The 20,778-nt window shown below is 47.5% G+C and overlaps 1 protein-coding gene across 1 annotated transcript in view; it reads left to right on the plus strand.

Moving 5' to 3' along the window:
- EXOC6B (exocyst complex component 6B) overlaps window positions 1-20,778 on the plus strand; it is a 167,854-nt gene that overhangs the window by 37,710 nt on the left and 109,366 nt on the right. The window contains exon 11 of the mRNA XM_066572846.1: window positions 12,983-13,124. Coding sequence (XP_066428943.1) covers window positions 12,983-13,124 — 142 coding nt within the window. The remainder of the gene's footprint in view (window positions 1-12,982; window positions 13,125-20,778) is intronic.

The raw sequence follows: 20,778 nt of genomic DNA on the forward strand, positions 1-20,778 counted from the left end.
TATTAGTCATGGGCTTGGTTCTGGGGCGGTATTAGTCATGGGCTTGGTTCTGGGTCTGCATTTTTCATGAGCTTGTTTCTGGGGCTGTATTTGTCATGAGCTTGTTTCTGGGGCTGTATTTGTCATGAGCTTGTTTCTGGGGCTGTATTTGTCATTGGTTTAGTTCTTGGGCTGTATTAGTCATGGGTTTTCTTTCTGGAGCGGTATTTGTCATGGGCTTGTTTCTGGGGCTGTGTTTGTCATCAGCTTGGTTCTGGGGCTGTATTTGTCATGAGCTTGGGTCTGGGGCTGTGTTTGTCATCAGCTTGTTTCTGGGGCTGTATTTGTCATCAGTGTGGTTTTGGGGCTGTATTTGTCATGAGCTTGGTTCTGGGGCTGTATTTGTCATGAGCTTGGGTGTGGGGCTGTATTTGTCATGAGCTTGGCTGTGGGGCTGTATTTGTCATGAGCTTGGGTGTGGGGCTGTATTTGTCATGAGCTTGGGTATGGGGCTGTATTTGCCATGAGCTTGGGTCTGGGGCTGTATTTGCCATGAGCTTGGGTCTGGGGCTGTATTTGCCATGAGCTTGGGTCTGGGGCTGTATTTGCCATGAGCTTGGGTCTGGGGCTGTATTTGCCATGAGCTTGGGTCTGGGGCTGTATTTGCCATGAGCTTGGGTCTGGGGCTGTATTTGCCATGAGTTTGGGTCTGGGGCTGTGCTTGTCATGTGCTTGCTTCTGTGGCTGTATTTGTCATGAGCTTGGTTCTGGGGCTGTATTTGTCATGAGCTTGGTTCTAGGGCTGTATTTGTAATTTGCTTGGTTCTGGGGCTGTATTTGTAATTTGCTTGGTTCTGGGGCTATATTAGTCATTGGGTTAGTTCTGGGGCTGTATTAGTCATGGGCTTGGGGCTGTATTTGTCATGATCTTGGTTCTGGGGCTGTATTTGTCATGGGTTTGGTTCTGGGGCTGTGTTTGTCATGGGTTTGCGTGTGGGGCTGTATTTGACATGAGCTTGGGTGTGGAGCTGCTTTAGTCATGAGCTTGGGTGTGGGGCTGCATTAGTCATGAACTTGGGTCTGGCGCTGTATAAGTCATGGGCTTGGTTCTGGCGCTGTATAAGTCATGGGCTTGGTTCTGGCGCTGTATAAGTCATGGGCTTGGTTCTGGCACTGTAAGTCATGGGCTTGGTTCTGGCGCCGTATAAGTCATGGGCTTGGTTCTGGCGCCGTATAAGTCATGGGCTTGGTTCTGGCGCCGTATAAGTCATGGGCTTGGTTCTGGCGCCGTATAAGTCATGGGCTTGGTTCTGGCGCCGTATAAGTCATGGGCTTGGTTCTGGCGCCGTATAAGTCATGGGCTTGGTTCTGGCGCCGTATAAGTCATGGGCTTGGTTCTGGCGCCGTATAAGTCATGGGCTTGGTTCTGGCGCCGTATAAGTCATGGGCTTGGTTCTGGGGCCGTAGTATAGTCGTGTTCTTGGTTCTGGGGCCGTAGTATAGTCGTGTTCTTGGTTCTGGGGCCGTAGTATAGTCGTGTTCTTGGTTCTGGGGCCGTAGTATAGTCGTGGGCTTGGTTCTGGGGCCGTAGTATAGTCGTGGGCTTGGTTCTGGGGCCGTAGTATAGTCGTGGGCTTGGTTCTGGGGCTGTATTATAGTCGTCGGCTTGGTTCTGGGGCTGTATTATAGTCGTCGGCTTGGTTCTGGGGCTGTATTATAGTCGTCGGCTTGGTTCTGGGGCTGTATTATAGTCGTCGGCTTGGTTCTGGGGCTGTATTATAGTCGTGGCTTGGTTCTGGGGCTGTATTAGTCGTGGGCTTGGTTCTGGGGCTGTATTAGTCGTGGGCTTGGTTCTGGGGCTGTATTAGTCGTGGGCTTGGTTCTGGGGCTGTATTAGTCGTGGGCTTGGTTCTGGGGCTGTATTAGTCGTGGGCTTGGTTCTGGGGCTGTATTAGTCGTGGGCTTGGTTCTGGGGCTGTATTAGTCGTGGGCTTGGTCTACAAGGCTTGGTTTACCAAGCCCAGGATGGAGCTTACGTGTAGTGGATGTGATGCATGGTGTGGGCAATGTTTGCTGTGGTTTTGTTTAAAAATGATTAAAATCTTAATGAATATCTAATAATAGATGCAGAACTGATGGGCTCGTTACAGTGTGTCAGTGCAGGCACCTATCCTGGATCCCATAGTTCTTCCCTATGTTGGTGCGCTGGTACAAACCCTCAGCTGTGTCAGCAGAACGGGGCCAAGATGTTTAGTGCACGTTGTGTTGGGGGGGGGGGGGGGTGTTCTCCGACAGCGGGCGCGTTCTTCGAAATACCAAGGATTTAAATACAAGTGTTAACAAGCCGCAGAACTTCAAGAAACCGTCTTACCGCACCCCGCGCCAGGCGAGGAGATAACCCGGGGCAATGCAAGTAGGAGACTTGTGCATACCCCCTGTCCTGTCCTGAAGTGATGGCAGTATGCTGATGCCTTGGTGCGCGACGCAGTTTGGAGTGTGCGGTTCTCCGCCGTGTCACGGCGCCCTCAGATGGGCAGGACCATGTAGCTTCTGCGAGTCCCCCCCCCACTCGCTCCTGAGGAGCCGCTTCCAGCCTGCAGATTAATGACTGTTTATTCCGTCTGTCAGGCAGTAAAGTGGCCTTTAACGAGCTCTTTGATAGGAGACGTGTTCTGCAGGAAGCCTCCGTCCGCAGCCGCCATTCTGTCTGATGGATGACATATTTCTTCACTTAAACACTGAACGCTAGCGGAGAGTAGAAGTGCGGCGACTGCCGACACCCAGGCCTCGGGGGTGGGCTCTGTACAGACAGGATCGCACACGCACAATGGCCGACGTGGGCTCTGTATAGACAGGATCGCACACGCACAATGGCCGACGTGGGCTCTGTATAGACGGGATCGCACACGCACAATGGCCGACGTGGGCTCTGTATAGACGGGATCGCACACGCACAATGGCCGACGTGGGCTCTGTATAGACAGGATCGCACATGCACAATGGCCGACGTGGGCTCTGTATAGACAGGATCGCACACGCACAATGGCCGACGTGGGCTCTGTATAGACAGGATCGCACACGCACAATGGCCGACGTGGGCTCTGTATAGACAGGATCGCACGCGCACAATGGCCGACGTGGGCTCTGTATAGACAGGATCGCACACGCACAATGGCCGACGTGGGCTCTGTATAGACAGGATCGCACACGCACAATGGCCGACGTGGGCTCTGTATAGACAGGATCGCACGCGCACAATGGCCAACGTGGGCTCTGTATAGACAGGATCGCACACGCACAATGGCTGACGTGGGCTCTGTGTAGACAGGATCGCACACGCACAATGGCCGACGTGGGCTCTGTGTAGACAGGATCGCACACGCACAATGGCCGACGTGGGCTCTGTGTAGACAGGATCGCACACGCACAATGGCCGACGTGGGCTCTGTATAGACAGGATCGCACGCGCACAATGGCCGACGTGGGCTCTGTATAGACAGGATCGCACGCGCACAATGGCCGACGTGGGCTCTGTATAGACAGGATCGCACACGCACAATGGCCGACGTGGGCTCTGTATAGACAGGATCGCACACGCACAATGGCCGACGTGGGCTCTGTATAGACAGGATCGCACGCGCACAATGGCCAACGTGGGCTCTGTATAGACAGGATCGCACACGCACAATGGCTGACGTGGGCTCTGTGTAGACAGGATCGCACACGCACAATGGCCGACGTGGGCTCTGTGTAGACAGGATCGCACACGCACAATGGCCGACGTGGGCTCTGTGTAGACAGGATCGCACACGCACAATGGCCCCTGTTCTGTAGATTGCGCCAATTCTTTTTAGAGCTTGACAGTCCTAAATTGTGTCAAATTTTCCCAAGTTGCTCCTCACAGAGGTTTAGGTTCAGCACAACCGATGCTGCATCAAAAATGGGGAAAATGTGGCCTGATTCACACAGCCGCGCTGCAGGCGCCAAAACAAAAATATTGGGGAAAAAATCAAGAAAAATGGAGCTATTGTGTGGCCAGCTGTGTGCACCAAAGCCTCCTCATTCACCCCAACCTCCGTTGGTTCTATCAGCACCACGTTCTACTGATACTTGTAGTAATGCTTCATAAATACTGTTGGATAACTAGGCAGAGCTGGCCACGCCCACTTATTTGGGGTGGAATTGACGAGCTTGTAAAATCTTTTTCTTTTTTTGGCGCAAACTATGCATTTTTCTACAACGCCTTGTGCCTTAATCCTGGCACGGTTTTTGACAAATATCTGTTGTGAACACCTTCATACACGCGGGCCTCGGCGTCCGGATCTAGAAACGCCGGCTATATTTGGGAGCTGCACGGATTTATATTAGCGGCCTCCACCGATCAGCCGCTGCATAACCACTGCCGGGAAGTGAATACCGCTGACTATCTGTCGGGGGGGATATGCTGGGTGGCCACAGATTAGTCAGCTGTTCATGTTGGAAGCAGTGTAAGGATCAGAGCGAGTGACGAGGACCACAGACGACTGGTCAGAGCGAGTGAAAAGGACCACAGACGACTGGTCAGAGTGAGTGACAAGGACCACAGACGACTGGTCAGAGCGAGTGAAAAGGACCACAGACGACTGGTCAGAGCGAGTGACAAGGACCACAGACGACTGGTCAGAGCGAGTGACAAGGACCACAGACGACTGGTCAGAGCGAGTGACAAGGACCACAGACGACTGGTCAGAGCGAGTGACAAGGACCACAGACGACTGGTCAGAGCGAGTGACAAGGACCACAGACGACTGGTCAGAGTGAGTGACAAGGACCACAGACGACTGGTCAGAGTGAGTGACAAGGACCACAGACGACTGGTCAGAGCGCAGCAGAAGGGTGGGACTTGTAGAGTCTGCGTGGTATGTAGTGGTCAGTACCTACCAAACTGGGTCCAAGGAAGGACCCCTGGCGACAGGTTCTTAACTGCGCAAGCCCATTGATGTGGAGTGCAGGCCACCCATGTGGTGCGACCCCGCAGAGGACAGTGTACTGGTTAAGCCTCTGCTGGTGATGATGGAAAGGTGTCGGATCATGCCGCTCATCAGTGTGCTCATGTCACCCCTGTCTAACGCCTTGGGAGTGAATTGAGCCCCGTTACCCCCTTCATGGTGGTGGGATTTCCTAATGGCAGTGCCCTCTATTGACAAGATAATGCAGCCGGTCGCACTGCAAAAACTGTACAGGACCGGGAGCGCAAAGAGGGGAGGAGGGGATTTATCTGATCGAGAGAAACAAGTCCGATCTAAGAAGGCCGCACCAAGCAACTTACTGGAGCTGCTGCTGCCGTCTTGTAAGGATATCACTGGGCACTTCAGAGGTTTTGTGGAGTCTGGCCCTCGACAGATGGCACAAGATGGTACTGCAGTCATGACTTCAGTCTGATAGCGCTAAAACAGTACAGCTATTAAAGTACGTGCGGTCTGACGCTGGGGCGATCGCTGCGCGGTGTGGAGGTACTAGACAGTGGCCATGTGCAGAGGTGATGGGGCTCCATGGTTGGGAGGTTTCCACATGGCTGTTCAGCAGCTACATGTTTTCTGCTTCTCTCTTCTCAGTCGTCGGTTGGATTAAAGCTTCTAGTGATACAATAAAGCCGATCCCCAGCCTCATCCCTTTTCTCCTCTATCAAGGAGGTTCTTCATTACTGACGTTCCTCCTCCTTCTTGTTGAGGTTTTTACGCCTCCTCTTCCTCCTCCTTCTTATTGAGGGTCTCCCTCCTTCACCTTATTTTAGGGTCTTCCTCTTATTGAGGGTCTCCCTTGTTTCTGCCCCTCTTTCTCTTCAAAACCTCTGTTGCTAAATTCCATTTAAAAGCATGCTACACTATTTCATCCTGTAAAAAGCTGGGAGCCGGGCCGAAAACCGAGCCGGCCCCCTTCTAGTCATAGTAACATAGGATGCTGGGCTGAAAACAGACAAATGTCCATCTAGCTCAGCCTGTTCTCCCTCCACCCCCTCCCCTTGTTCATCCAGAGGAAGGCAAAAAAAACTTTGAGCAGAAGCCAATTTATCCTCATTCTGGGGGGAAAAACTTCCTTCCCAACTCTGTAGTCAGAGTAATCCCGGGCGCAACATTTGAGATGAACAACCCTTCTGGTTATTTAATGTTTATATCCTCTAATGTTGTGCTGTTCTAAAAACATTTGTCCCCTTTTTAACTTCTCTATGGATTCTACCATCACCACATCCTCAGGCAGAGAGTTCCACAGTCTCACTGCTCTTACAGTAAAGAACCCCCTTCTGTGTTGGGGATGAAACTTGCTTTCCTCTAAATGTAGCGGATGCCCTCTCGTTACTGCCGCAGTCCTGGGTATAAACAGATCATGGGAGAGATCCTTGTATCGTCCCCTCATGGATTTATACAGTTATTTGGTCGCCCCTTAGCTTTTTTTTTTTCTGGGGTTAATAATCCCAATTTTGATGCCTCTCTGGGTATTCCAGTCCTCCCAGTCCGTTTATTAGTTTAGTTGCCCTTCTTTGAAACTCCTCAAGCATTGCAACATCTTTTCTGAGTTCTGGTGACCAGAACTGTGCGCAGTAACTCTTCTATGAACTTGCTCCAGCTTGTCTGTCTTTCTTAGAGTGGGGTCCCCAGAACTGGACCCAGTATTCCAGATGAGGTCTGACTCAGGAAGAGTAGAGGGGGATAATGACCTCACGTGATCTAGACTCTCTGCTTCTCTTAATACATCCCAGAATTGGGCTTCCCTTTTTGGCTGCTGCATCACATTGTTGACTCATGTTCAGTCTATGATCTATTAGTATACCCAAGTATTTTCCACATGTGCTGCTGCTTAGCTCAATTCCTCCCATTCTGTATGTGCTTTTGTCATTTTTCTTGCCCAGATGTAGGACTTTGTATTTCTCCTTGTTAAATACCATTCTGTTAGTCGCCCACAACTGTGCAAGCTTTTCTAGATCTTTTTGAATACTCTCTCTTCCTTAGTGTTAGCTATCCCTCCTAGCTTTGTGTCATCAGCACATTTGATCAGTTTCCCACAATTCCCTCCTCCAGATCATTTATAACAATGTTGACCAACACTGGGCCCAGGACAGAGCCTTGTGGTCCCCACTTGATACATTCTTCCACTTGGATGTGCAGCCATTTATGACCACTCTTTTGAGTATGATCACTCAGCCAGTTGTGAATCCACCTAACAGTTGCCTTGTCAATCCCAGATTTGGTCATTTCATCAATAAGAATGGTATGAGATACTTTGTCAAATGCTTTACTAAAGTCAAGATAAACTATATCCACCATATATCCCTGATCAACCCAGTCGGTGATTCTGTCATAGAAGGAAATCAGATTTGTCTGGCATGACTTGTTTGTTACAAACCCATGCTGGCTCTGGTTAATTACTCCATTCTCATCCAAGTACTTGCATGCATGCTGTTTAATAATTTGGTCAAAGATCTTTCCCGGTATAGAAGTCAGGCTCACAGGCCTGTAGTTTCCTGGATCCACCTTCTCCCCTTTTTTGAAGATAGGGAAAACATTTGCCATTTTCCAATCTTCTGGGACTTCTCCTGTTCTCCAGGAATTTTCAAAGATTATGGCGAGTGGTTCAGCAATTACCTCCGCTGCTTCCTTTAGTATCCTAGGATGTAATTCATCTGGACCTTGAGACTTGAATTCATCTAAGTTAGCTAAGTGTTGCCTCACCATCTCTCTGCTTACAGATAGCATGCATTCTTTTATTCCCCCAATAGCACAGGGAAGATCAGTTGATGTTACATCTACTTTCTGAGAGAAAACAGATACAAAATAGGAATTTTAAAGTTCGGCCTTCTCAGCATCATTCTTAACCAATTCACCATTTTGATCTTGTGCTAAGCATCCAATAGCATTAGAGATGAGTAAGCACCCAAATGCTTGGGTCCTCGTTATTCGAGTTGAGCTTTTCGTAAAATTCGAGAGCTCTATACTCATGTAACGAACCCCATTGACTACAGTGGGAGACTCGAGCATTTTTGTATGTGGGCTGCTGGGTCCTGAGCTTTTTTGGGGGGTGAGGTGGGGGGGGGGGGGGTTCATCTCTCTCTTTCTCTCTCTCTCTCGCCAACCAGCCAAAAAATTTGACGTGCGTGCTACGGGGGGAGGGGCCAAAACAAGCACGTCACAGCGGGGAGTAGCCAAAAACTGGGGCGGGTGTTCATCCATCCTGGTCTCTTCAAATGTTTCCCATTCTTCCTTCTTTAGGGGTTGGTAACGATTGTGCTTTGAGAATCTCATTTCACAATTTTTCCAAACCTCCTTGGACATTTCTGTCCTTAAGAACATCCAGCCATTGGATTCTTCCTACCCTCTTTCTGAGTTCAGTAAAATCTTCCTTTCTGAAATCCAACCTTGAGGTCTGAGTCTTCTCAGGTCTTCCTCCCCTTGTTATCCAACATCCAAGGATATCATGATCACTGCCTCCTAAGGTCCCAGCCACCCTTACTCCCTCAACCATTCCCTCCCTGTTGGTAAGAATTAGGGCCAAGATAGCAGATCCCCTTGTTTTCTCTTCTGCCTTCTGGAAGATAAAGTTGTCACAAGAGCGGATAAGAATCTGTTGGATCCATAACTTTTACCTGAGAGATTCCCAACAAATGTCTGACTAGATAAAATCTCCCATGATCCCTATGTTGGGCTTCTTTGAGAGCTTGGCCATGTGATGTAGATAGAGTTCCTCCATATCTTCTGCTTGTCCAGGCGGCCTATAGCAAATGCCTACAATGGTGTCCTTTCTGTTGTTCTCTCCTTGTATTCTTACCCAAACAGTTTCTACAGAACTCCCAGCTCTGAAGCTTGAATCTCTGTGGAGATGAATGTTCTCCTAACATACAACACAACACCTCCTCCCCTTTATTAGGTCTGTGTCTTATAGATAAGTTGTAGTATCTTGTAGTTGTAATTCTCTTGTATAATTTTGTATCTTCTGCAAATATTGATATTTTGCTGTGCAGCCCCTCTATCAGGTCGTTGATAGATATATTGAACAGAATGGGGCCTAATACTGAACCCTGTGGCCCCCACTAGTGACTGTGGCCCAATCAGAGTACGAACCATTTATTACCCCCCTCTGCTTTCTATCTCTGAGCCAGTTCTTTACCCAGATACACAGGTTTTCACCCAATCCGAGCTTCTCATTTTATATATCAGCCCCTTATGTGGCACGGTGTCAAATGCTTTAGAGAAGTCCAGATATACGAGATCAGTAGACTCTCCCAGGTCCAAGGAAAAAAGGCTGACTCAAATTAAAGAAAAGGATCTGTCTTGCTTTATTGGTGCTTTTACATATCCAGCTAAAAACAAGGAGGCGTTTCAGTTGTCGGCAGAGCCTTGATCACCTTGTAGTAACTACATACGCAACTTCCTTAAAAAGTATGTGCAATTAAAATCAAACACCACAGCTGGATGTTAACTCCTTCTATCCTGGACTCTATTAGTACCTAGACTGTGATATATGTTTTACCATCCCATTGTATAAACTTCAACCGTATAAAATTATATATACGCCTATATCAGCCTATATTACCTTAAACTATAGAATTCCTATTAGAAAAATAATTTTAAAGAAGAATGTTCCAGCCTAGAACTTACTTAGTTGTAGAAGCTGATCATATTGGTCTGACATGATCGACCCTTCATGAACCCATGTTGATGAGGAGTTATTCCGTTGGTTTCCTTGAGGTATTCTAGAATGGCGTCTCTCAGAAACTCCTTACCAGGCTCTCTTCTTGACCCCTTTTTGTATATTGGAACCACATTTGCCATGCGTCAATCCAGTGGTATATCCCCGATCTCAATAGTCTCTAAATATAAGAAATAGCGGTTTTTCTATCACGCCACTTAGGTCCCTTACAACCCTTGGGTGCATTCGATTGGTCGATTTTTATTTATTTTTTTGCCGTCTCTGCACTTCCTGCTGTGTTAGGCAGGTGATATTTACTGGGGGGTTCATTTTACCGCGTTGCATCTTGTGTGACAAATATTTTTTTCTCGTTTTTATACTCGAGAAAAAACTATTTACTAGATCCTGCATTATTTGTTAAAGGGCCAATGCTTTCAGTTCTAATGTTTGTCAGTCAGTCTCTCTGCTACCTCCTTGTCAGTTTTTATCTTTTCCTTAGATATTTAGTTTTTTTTCCCCTGTATGTTTTCAGCGCTGCTTTGCTGCCTTCTTCTTTTAGTAATTTAAATGCTTTCTTTCTTTTTTTTCACTTATTGCCCCCCTTACGGTCTTATTGAGCCACATTTGTTTCCTTTTGTTCGTAGTTCTTTATTTTTGGTGGGTATGAACTGCTCATGTGGGGTATTAAAGATGTTTTTGAACTTCTCCCATTTGTCATCTGTATTGTTATTTTTGAGGACATTGTCCCATTTAATGTTTCCGAGAGCAAATCTCAGCTGATCAAATTTTGCTTTGCTAAAGTTTAGTTTTTTTTGTCGCTCCCTGATAAGGCTTCCTATTGAATGACTGGAAATTATTTTTATTGTGATCACTATTTGCCAAATGTCCCTCAACCTGCACCCCCATGATTCTGTCGGGTCTATTGGTTAATAAGCCCAGAATGGCCCTCCCTCTAGTTGGCTCCCGCACAAGTTGGATAAGGTAGTTCTCTTTAATTGTTCCTTACTGAGGTTCTGCCTCTTTTTCTTCCTTACTGAGGTTCTGCCTCTTTTTCTTCCTTACTGAGGTTCTGCCTCTTTTTCTTCCTTACTGAGGTTCTGCCTCTTTTTCTTCCTTACTGAGGTTCTGCCTCTTTTTCTTCCTTACTGAGGTTCTGCCTCTTTTTCTTCCTTACTGAGGTTCTGCCTCTTTTTCTTCCTTACTGAGGTTCTGCCTCTTCTTTTTCCTTACTGAGCTTCTGCCTTTTCTTTTTCCTTACTGAGCTTCTGCCTCTTCTTTTTCCTTACTGAGCTTCTGCCTCTTCTTTTTCCTTACTGAGCTTCTGCCTCTTCTTTTTCCTTACTGAGCTTCTGCCTCTTCTTTTTCCTTACTGAGCTTCTGCCTCTTCTTTTTCCTTACTGAGCTTCTGCCTCTTCTTTTTCCTTACTGAGCTTCTGCCTCTTCTTTTTCCTTACTGAGCTTCTGCCTCTTCTTTTTCCTTACTGAGCTTCTGCCTCTTCTTTTTCCTTACTGAGCTTCTGCCTCTTCTTTTTCCTTACTGAGCTTCTGCCTCTTCTTTTTCCTTACTGAGCTTCTGCCTCTTCTTTTTCCTTACTGAGCTTCTGCCTCTTCTTTTTCCTTACTGAGCTTCTGCCTCTTCTTTTTCCTTACTGAGCTTCTGCCTCTTCTTTTTCCTTACTGAGCTTCTGCCTCTTCTTTTTCCTTACTGAGCTTCTGCCTCTTCTTTTTCCTTACTGAGCTTCTGCCTCTTCTTTTTCCTTACTGAGCTTCTGCCTCTTCTTTTTCCTTACTGAGCTTCTGCCTCTTCTTTTTCCTTACTGAGCTTCTGCCTCTTCTTTTTCCTTACTGAGCTTCTGCCTCTTCTTTTTCCTTACTGAGCTTCTGCCTCTTCTTTTTCCTTACTGAGCTTCTGCCTCTTCTTTTTCCTTACTGAGCTTCTGCCTCTTCTTTTTCCTTACTGAGCTTCTGCCTCTTCTTTTTCCTTACTGAGCTTCTGCCTCTTCTTTTTCCTTACTGAGCTTCTGCCTCTTCTTTTTCCTTACTGAGCTTCTGCCTCTTCTTTTTCCTTACTGAGCTTCTGCCTCTTCTTTTTCCTTACTGAGCTTCTGCCTCTTCTTTTTCCTTACTGAGGTTCTTGCTCTTCTTTTTCCTTACTGAGGTTCTTGCTCTTCTTTTTCCTTACTGAGGTTCTTGCTCTTCTATTTCCTTACTGAGGTTCTTGCTCTTCTTTTTCCTTACTGAGGTTCTTGCTCTTCTTTTTCCTTACTGAGGTTCTTGCTCTTCTTTTTCCTTACTGAGGTTCTTGCTCTTCTTTTTCCTTACTGAGGTTCTTGCTCTTCTTTTTCCTTACTGAGGTTCTTGCTCTTCTTTTTCCTTACTGAGGTTCTTGCTCTTCTTTTTCCTTACTGAGGTTCTTGCTCTTCTTTTTCCTTACTGAGGTTCTTGCTCTTCTTTTTCCTTACTGAGGTTCTTGCTCTTCTATTTCCTTACTGAGGTTCTGCCTCTTCTTTTTCCTTACTGAGGTTCTTGCTCTTCTTTTTCCTTACTGGGGTTCTTGCTCTTCTTTTTCCTTACTGGGGTTCTTGCTCTTCTTTTTCCTTACTGAGGTTCTTGCTCTTCTTTTTCCTTACTGAGGTTCTTGCTCTTCTTTTTCCTTACTGAGGTTCTTGCTCTTCTTTTTCCTTACTGAGGTTCTTGCTCTTCTTTTTCCTTACTGAGGTTCTTGCTCCTCTTCTTCCTTACTGAGGTTCTTCAACTTCTTTGTTTTCCGTATCGAGGTTCTACTTTGCCGACTTTCTCTTCTTCATCTACTTCCGTATCGAGGTTATTATCGAGGTCTTTTTCGTTGTCTCCTTCGGTTTTTTACTGCTGTATCAAGGTTCTCTCTCTTCTTTCCTATTGAGGTTCTTCCTCTTTTTCTTTCCTATCGTGGGTTCTTCCTCTTTTTCTTTCCTATCGTGGGTTCTTCCTCTTCTTCTTTCCTATCGTGGGTTCTTCCTCTTCTTCTTTCCTATCGTGGGTTCTTCCTCTTCTTCTTTCCTATCGTGGGTTCTTCCTCTTCTTCTTTCCTATCGAGGGTTCTTCCTCTTCTTCTTTCCTATCGAGGTTCTTCCTCTTCGCCGGTTTCCCCATCGAGGTTCTTCCTCTTCGCCGGTTTCCCCATCGAGGCTACTCCACTGGTATTTGCAGTATTTTCCTTTAACTCTCTAGAGAGTAAGTGACATTTAGCTTGTAATCACTTTTTCTATACTATAACCCCCAGCATGACCATAATGCATCCCATCACACATGGAGCACTACAACCCCCGACATGACTGACTGCCACGTGTTCTCTGTCTTGCAGGGTAAGGTTGCCCAGACGGCCTGTATGTCTGCCTGCAAACACCTCTCCACCTCTCTGATGCAGCTGCTCCTGGAAGCTGACGTCAAGCAGATCACAATGGGGGCCTTGCAGCAGTTTAATCTGGATGTCAAGGAGTGTGAAAGTAAGTACACCTTGCACAATTCCATAATGTGTCCAATAGCAGGGATATGGGGCAGAAGTGAAAGTCAAAGTTTCTAGAAAGGACAACCCCTTTAATTAGTTAACCCTTCATTTTCTAAAAACTAATTCTGACAGACGGTGTTGGCGAGAACCTGCATGTTACCTTCAGGCAGGTATATAGCCGTGTATATGACCTACCGGTAATTTCAATGGAATTCCAAGATCCAGTATAGGAAATGGCCGCACAAGCTGTAAAACCCTGATGAAGCTTCCCTTTAACCTCATAACGACGCTGACCTTTTTTTTGTTCCTCCCCACTGTAGAATAAAGAATCATAACTCTTGCATTTTCCCTTGACGTGTGCGTGAAGGGGCAAAAATACCAGCTTTATTCTGTTGGTCAGTATCACTACAACGATTAAAGCGTTGTTGTTTTTTTCTTTCCCTCCTTTTTTACTCATTTTTACTTTTTTTTCAGTCTCATACTGGACTTAAACTTGTGAAAGTTTGCTCATTAAGTAGAAAACAATACCATTGTATTGCCTTATAGTGTGTTTTGATAGGCAGTCTATAAAGAAGTGCCACAGATATGGCTTAATTGACAATCAGTTATGACCCCTCCTGGGGCCTTCAGAAGACCTCAAGCTGCTATTACAACCGAACTGCACCTTGCAATCTCTTCGATAAGGGGATGGGGGGGTGACATTCAAGACCCCCAAACATTGATTTGAGTATTCAAATGTCACAGATCGTGGCTGGGACACACCGTGTGTGGAGCGCAATCTGCTGCTGTTCCTGCTTCATACAAACCCGACATGCCTGGGATGAAGATGTACGCTCTGGGTGTGAAGGGGTTAATAAGACATTTGATGGACTTCTTGCATGATGTAGAGGGGCGGTGGTTCCAGTCCCTGACTATTATAGTCCAGAATTTGGTAGACTTGTTATAAGTTCAGAGCTGGGGCAGCGACACTGGAGGGGCCATGAGGTTGTCCCACAGACCTGCAGGTCTCCTGCTGCCTAATTAGATGTTGTGAAAGGCTCACACGTTGTAGAGCAGGTGGCGCCAACCTGAGCAGCAGGAGCTGTGCCCCCGCCGCCCCGCCAAGCCCTGCACCTCCACCCTTATCCCAGGCCTGAAGACTGATGACGGCCATCCATCAGCGTCACTCCCAGGCATTAGCCCTGAATAGGTCCACTTCTGATGTCTTTTCCTGTGGGAAGCGCTGGTTTTGTTGTCTGTCAGCTTCTGTCTTGTAATCTACTTGTTTAAAGATTTACAGACTTCGCCCAGAAAAAGGGAAGGGGGGGGGGGGGCAGGAAGGGGAAACACGGCTATTGATTGCCATTCTTTGGAGCCTCAGAGGAGGCAGGAGCCCTGCAGAACTGGTGGATGACTCTCAGCAGGAGCTCTGCAGGCAGGCCTCTCATTTACACTGGACCTTCTTGCACTTCTGGACATGGTCAATATAGATTTATCGGGCGCTGTGACAGCACATTGTGAAAAATATATAGTCATCAAACAACTAATACACCATAAAAGTCTAATGTAATAATATAGCATAAAAGGTCTGAGATTTAATATAATGCAGCACAAGGCTAGAACATAACGTAATATCCTTATTTTACACAGTGTTATAGGTAATACACTGTAAGAGAAGTACAGAACCGGTCCTCATATAATCTCTTATCCTTTCCATCTTATCGTCTCATTATTTGTCTGTTTTTCTTTATCGCTGCCTGTCTCTGCCTGTCGCAGTCTGTGTGTCTCTGCCTGTCGCAGTCTCTGTGTGTCTCTGCCTGTCGCAGTCTCTGTGTGTCTCTGCCTGTCGCAGTCTCTGTGTGTCTCTGCCTGTCGCAGTCTCTGTGTGTCTCTGCCTGTCGCAGTCTCTGTGTGTCTCTGCCTGTCGCAGTCTCTGTGTGTCTCTGCCTGTCGCAGTCTCTGTGTGTCTCTGCCTGTCGCAGTCTCTGTGTGTCTCTGCCTGTCGCAGTCTCTGTGTGTCTCTGCCTGTCGCAGTCTCTGTGTGTCTCTGCCTGTCGCAGTCTCTGTGTGTCTCTGCCTGTCGCAGTCTCTGTGTGTCTCTGCCTGTCGCAGTCTCTGTGTGTCTCTGCCTGTCGCAGTCTCTGTGTGTCTCTGCCTGTCGCAGTCTCTGTGTGTCTCTGCCTGTCGCAGTCTCTGTGTGTCTCTGCCTGTCGCAGTCTCTGTGTGTCTCTGCCTGTCGCAGTCTCTGTGTGTCTCTGCCTGTCGCAGTCTCTGTGTGTCTCTGCCTGTCGCAGTCTCTGTGTGTCTCTGCCTGTCGCAGTCTCTGTGTGTCTCTGCCTGTCGCAGTCTCTGTGTGTCTCTGCCTGTCGCAGTCTCTGTGTGTCTCTGCCTGTCGCAGTCTCTGTGTGTCTCTGCCTGTCGCAGTCTCTGTGTGTCTCTGCCTGTCGCAGTCTCTGTGTGTCTCTGCCTGTCGCAGTCTCTGTGTGTCTCTGCCTGTCGCAGTCTCTGTGTGTCTCTGCCTGTCGCAGTCTCTGTGTGTGTCTCTGCCTGTCGCAGTCTCTGTGTGTGTCTCTGCCTGTCGCAGTCTCTGTGTGTGTCTCTGCCTGTCGCAGTCTCTGTGTGTGTCTCTGCCTGTCGCAGTCTCTGTGTGTGTCTCTGCCTGTCGCAGTCTCTGTGTGTGTCTCTGCCTGTCGCAGTCTCTGTGTGTGTCTCTGCCTGTCGCAGTCTCTGTGTGTGTCTCTGCCTGTCGCAGTCTCTGTGTGTCTCTCTGCCTGTCGCAGTCTCTGTGTGTCTCTCTGCCTGTCGCAGTCTCTGTGTGTCTCTCTGCCTGTCGCAGTCTCTGTGTGTCTCTCTGCCTGTCGCAGTCTCTGTGTGTCTCTCTGCCTGTCGCAGTCTCTGTGTGTCTCTCTGCCTGTCGCAGTCTCTGTGTGTCTCTCTGCCTGTCGCAGTCTCTGTGTGTCTCTCTGCCTGTCGCAGTCTCTGTGTGTCTCTCTGCCTGTCGCAGTCTCTGTGTGTCTCTCTGCCTGTCGCAGTCTCTGTGTGTCTCTCTGCCTGTCGCAGTCTCTGTGTGTCTCTCTGCCTGTCGCAGTCTCTGTGTGTCTCTCTGCCTGTCGCAGTCTCTGTGTGTCTCTCTGCCTGTCGCAGTCTCTGTGTGTCTCTCTGCCTGTCGCAGTCTCTGTCTCTCTCTGCCTGTCGCAGTCTCTGTCTCTCTCTGCCTGTCGCAGTCTCTGTCTCTCTCTGCCTGTCGCAGTCTCTGTCTCTCTCTGCCTGTCGCAGTCTCTGTCTCTCTCTGTCTGTCGCAGTCTCTGTCTCTCTCTGCCTGTCGCAGTCTCTGTCTCTCTCTGCCTGTCGCAGTCTCTGTCTCTCTCTGCCTGTCGCAGTCTCTGTCTCTCTCTGCCTGTCGCAGTCTCTGTCTCTCTCTGCCTGTCGCAGTCTCTGTCTCTCTCTGCCTGTCGCAGTCTTTTTCTCTCTCTGCCTGTCGCAGTCTTTTTCTTCCTTCCTCTCTTTTTCTTCCCCTTTTCTTCCTTCCTTCCTCCTCTTTTCTTCCTTCCTTCCTCCTCTTTTCTTCCTTCCTTCCTCCCCTTTTCCCTCCCCTTTTCTTCCTACCTTCCTCCCCTTTTCCCTCCCCTTTTCTTCCTTCCTTCCTCCCCTTTTCCCTCCCCTTTTCTTCTTTCCTTCCTCCCCTTTTCCCTCCCCTTTTCTTCCTTCCTTCCTCCCCTTTTCCCTCCCCTTTTCTTCCTTCCTTCCTCCCCTTTTCCCTCCCCTTTTCTTCCTTCCTTCCTCCCCTTTTCCCTCCCCTTTTCTTCCTTCCTTCCTTCCTTCCTCCCCTTTTCCCTCCCCTTTTATTCCTTCCTTCCTCCCCTTTTCCCTCCCCTTTTCTTCCTTCCTTCCTCCCCTTTTCCCTCCCCTTTTCTTCCTTCCTTCCTCCCCTTTTCCCTCCCCTTTTCTTCCTTCCTTCCTCCCCTTTTCCCTCCCCTTTTCTTCCTTCCTTCCTCCCCTTTTCCCTCCCCTTTTCTTCCTTCCTTCCTTCCTCCCCTTTTCCCTCCCCTTTTCTTCCTTCCTTCCTTCCTCCCCTTTTCCCTCCCCCTTTCTTCCTTCCTTCCTCCCCTTTTCCCTCCCCTTTTCTTCCTTCCTTCCTCCCCTTTTCCCTCCCCTTTTCTTCCTTCCTTCCTCCCCTTTTCCCTCCCCTTTTCTTCCTTCCTTCCTCCCCTTTTCCCTCCCCTTTTCTTCCTTCCTTCCTCCCCTTTTCCCTCCCCTTTTCTTCCTTCCTTCCTCCCCTTTTCCCTCCCCTTTTCTTCCTTCCTTCCTCCCCTTTTCCCTCCCCTTTTCTTCCTTCCTTCCTCCCCTTTTCCCTCCCCTTTTCTTCCTTCCTTCCTCCCCTTTTCCCTCCCCTTTTCTTCCTTCCTTCCTCCCTTTTCCCTCCCCTTTTCTTCCTTCCTTCCTCCCCTTTTCCCTCCCCTTTTCTTCCTTCCTTCCTCCCCTTTTCCCTCCCCTTTTCTTCCTTCCATTTTATTTCCTTCTATCCTTCCTCCTTTTTATTTCCTTCCTTCCTTTTTTGTCTTGCTTCCTTTTTCTTTCTTTTTTCCCCCTCCCTTCTTTCATTCCTTTTTCTTTCCTCCCTTCCTACCTTCCATTTTCTTTCCTGCCGTCCTTCCTCCTTTTTAATCCGTTCATTGTCTTCCATTTTCTTCCTCCTTCTTCCTTCCTTTCTTTCATTTCTTCTTTTCTTTCTTCCTTTCTCGCTTTTTCGTTCTTCCTTTCTCGCTTTTTCGTTCTTCCTTGCTCTTTTTCTTCTTTCCTTGCTCTTTTTCTTCTTTCCTTGCTCTTTTTCTTTCCTCCCTTCCTTCCTTCCTTTGTCTTTCCTCCTGTCCTTCCTTTTTCTTTCCTGCCGTCCTTCCTCCTTTTTCTTTCCTGCCGTCCTTCCTCCTTTTTCTTTCCTGCCGTCCTTCCTCCTTTTTCTTTCCTGCCGTCCTTCCTCCTTTTTTTTTCCTGCCGTCCTTCCTCCTTTTTCTTTTCCTGCCGTCCTTCCTCCTTTTTCTTTTCCTGCCGTCCTTCCTCCTTTTTTTCCTTTTTCTTTCCTGCCGTCCTTCCTCCTTTTTTTCCTTTTTCTTTCCTGCCGTCCTTCCTCCTTTTTTTCCTTTTTCTTTCCTGCCGTCCTTCCTCCTTTTTCTTTTCCCTCCTTTTTTCCTCCTTTTCTTCCTTTTTCTTTCCTGCCGTCCTTCCTCCTTTTTCTTTTCCTTCCTTTTTTCCTCCTTTTCTTCCTTTTTCTTTCCTGCCGTCCTTCCTCCTTTTTCTTTTCCCTCCTTTTTTCCTCCTTTTCTTCCTTTTTCTTTCCTGCCGTCCTTCCTCCTTTTTCTTTTCCTTCCTTTTTTCCTCCTTTTTTTCCTTTTTCTTTCCTGCCGTCCTTCCTCTTTTTTTCTTTCCTCCCGTCCTTCTTCTTTTTTCTTTCCTCCCGTCCTTCTTCCTTTTTCTTTCCTCCCGTCCTTCCTCCTTTTTCTTTCCTCCCGTCCTTCCTTCTTTTTCTTTCCTCCCGTCCTTCCTTCTTTTTCTTTCCTGCCGTCCTCCCTTCTTGTTCTTTCCTCCCGTCCTTCCTTCTTGTTCTTTCCTCCCGTCCTTCCTTCTTTTTCTTTCCTCCCGTCTTTCCTTTTTCTTTCCTCCCGTCCTTCCTTCCTTTTTCTTTCCTCCCGTCCTTCCTTCCTTTTTCTTTCCTCCCGTCCTTCCTTCTTGTTCTTTCCTCCCGGCCTTCCTTCTTGTTCTTTCCTCCCGGCCTTCCTTCTTGTTCTTTCCTCCCGGCCTTCCTTCTTGTTCTTTCCTCCCGGCCTTCCTTCTTGTTCTTTCCTCCCGGCCTTCCTTCTTGTTCTTTCCTCCCGGCCTTCCTTCTTGTTCTTTCCTCCCGGCCTTCCTTCTTGTTCTTTCCTCCCGGCCTTCCTTCTTGTTCTTTCCTCCCGGCCTTCCTTCTTGTTCTTTCCTCCCGGCCTTCCTTCTTGTTCTTTCCTCCCGGCCTCCCTTCTTGTTCTTTCCTCCCGTCCTTCCTTCTTGTTCTTTCCTCCCGTCCTTCCTCCTTGTTCTTTCCTCCCGTCCTTCCTCCTTGTTCTTTCCTCCCGTCCTTCCTCCTTGTTCTTTCCTCCCGTCCTTCCTCCTTGTTCTTTCCTCCCGTCCTTCCTCCTTGTTCTTTCCTCCCGTCCTTCCTCCTTGTTCTTTCCTCCCGTCCTTCCTCCTTGTTCTTTCCTCCCGTCCTTCCTCCTTGTTCTTTCCTCCCGTCCTTCCTCCTTGTTCTTTCCTCCCGTCCTTCCTCCTTGTTCTTTCCTCCCGTCCTTCCTCCTTGTTCTTTCCTCCCGTCCTTCCTCCTTGTTCTTTCCTCCCGTCCTTTTTCTTTCTCTCTTTCTCTCCCTTTCTCTTTTTCCTTTCTTCTCTTTCTTTTTCTTTCTTCTTTCTCTTTTTCTTTCTTCTTTCTCTTTTTCTTTCTTCTTTCTCTTTTTCTTTCTTCTTTCTCTTTTTCTTTCTTCCTTCCTCATTTTTATTTTCTGCCTTTCCTCTACCCTTTTCTTTCTATCCCACTTCCTTTTTTTGCCTTGCTCTTTTTCTTTCTTCTTTATTTCCTTTTTTCCCATCCTTTCCTTCATTTTTCTTTCCTCCCTTCCTTCCATTTTCTTTCCTGCCGCCCTTCCTTCCTTTTCTTTCTTCTTTCTCTTTTTCTTCTTTCTTCCTTCCTTTCTCTTTTTCTTCTTTATTCCTTCATCCCTTTCTCTTTTTCTTTTCTTTCTTTCTTCCTTCCTTTCTCTCTTTTTCTTCTTTCTTTCTTCCTTCCTTTCTCTCTTTTTCTTCTTTCTTTCTTCCTTCCTTTCTCTCTTTTTCTTCTTTCTTTCTACCGTCCTTTCTGTTTTTCTCTCTTTCTTCTTTCTTTCTACCGTCCTTTCTGTTTTTCTCTCTTTTTCTTCTTTCTTTCTACCGTCCTTTCTGATTTTCTCTCTTCCCCTTTCTTTCTCTTTTTCTTCTTTCTTTCTACCGTCCTTTCTGTTTTTCTCTCTTCCCCTCTCTTTCTCTCTCTTCCCCTCTCTTTCTCTCTCTTCCCCTCTCTTTCTCTCTCTTCCCCTCTCTTTCTCTCTCTTCCCCTCTCTTTCTCTCTCTTCCCCTCTCTTTCTCTCTCTTCCCCTCTCTTTCTCTCTCTTCCCCTCTCTTTCTCTCTCTTCCCCTCTCTTTCTCTCTCTTCCCCTCTTTCTCTCTCTTCCCCTCTCTTTCTCTCTCTTCCCCTCTCTTTCTCTCTTCCCTTCTCTTTCTCTCTCTTCCCCTCTCTTTCTCTCTCTTTCTCTCTCTTCCCCTCTCTTTCTCTCTCTTTCTCTCTTTCTCTCTTCCCCTCCTCTTTTTCTCTCTTCCCCTCCTCTTTTTCTCTCTTCCCCTCCTCTTTTTCTCTCTTCCCTTCCTCTTTTTCTCTCTTCCCTTCCTCTTTTTCTCTCTTCCCTTCCTCTTTTTCTCTCTTCCCTTCCTCTTTTTCTCTCTTCCCTTCCTCTTTTTCTCTCTTCCCTTCCTCTCTTTCTCTCTTCCCTTCCTCTCTTTCTCTCTTCCCTTCCTCTCTTTCTCTCTTCCGCTCCTCTTTTTTTTTCTGCCTTCCCTCTTTCCTTTTCATTCCCTCTCCCTTCCTCTCTTTTTCTCTCTTCCCTCTTTCCTTTTCATTC

Source organism: Eleutherodactylus coqui, chromosome 7, assembly GCF_035609145.1.
Source record: "Eleutherodactylus coqui strain aEleCoq1 chromosome 7, aEleCoq1.hap1, whole genome shotgun sequence".
Lineage (NCBI taxonomy): Eukaryota > Metazoa > Chordata > Amphibia > Anura > Eleutherodactylidae > Eleutherodactylus > Eleutherodactylus coqui.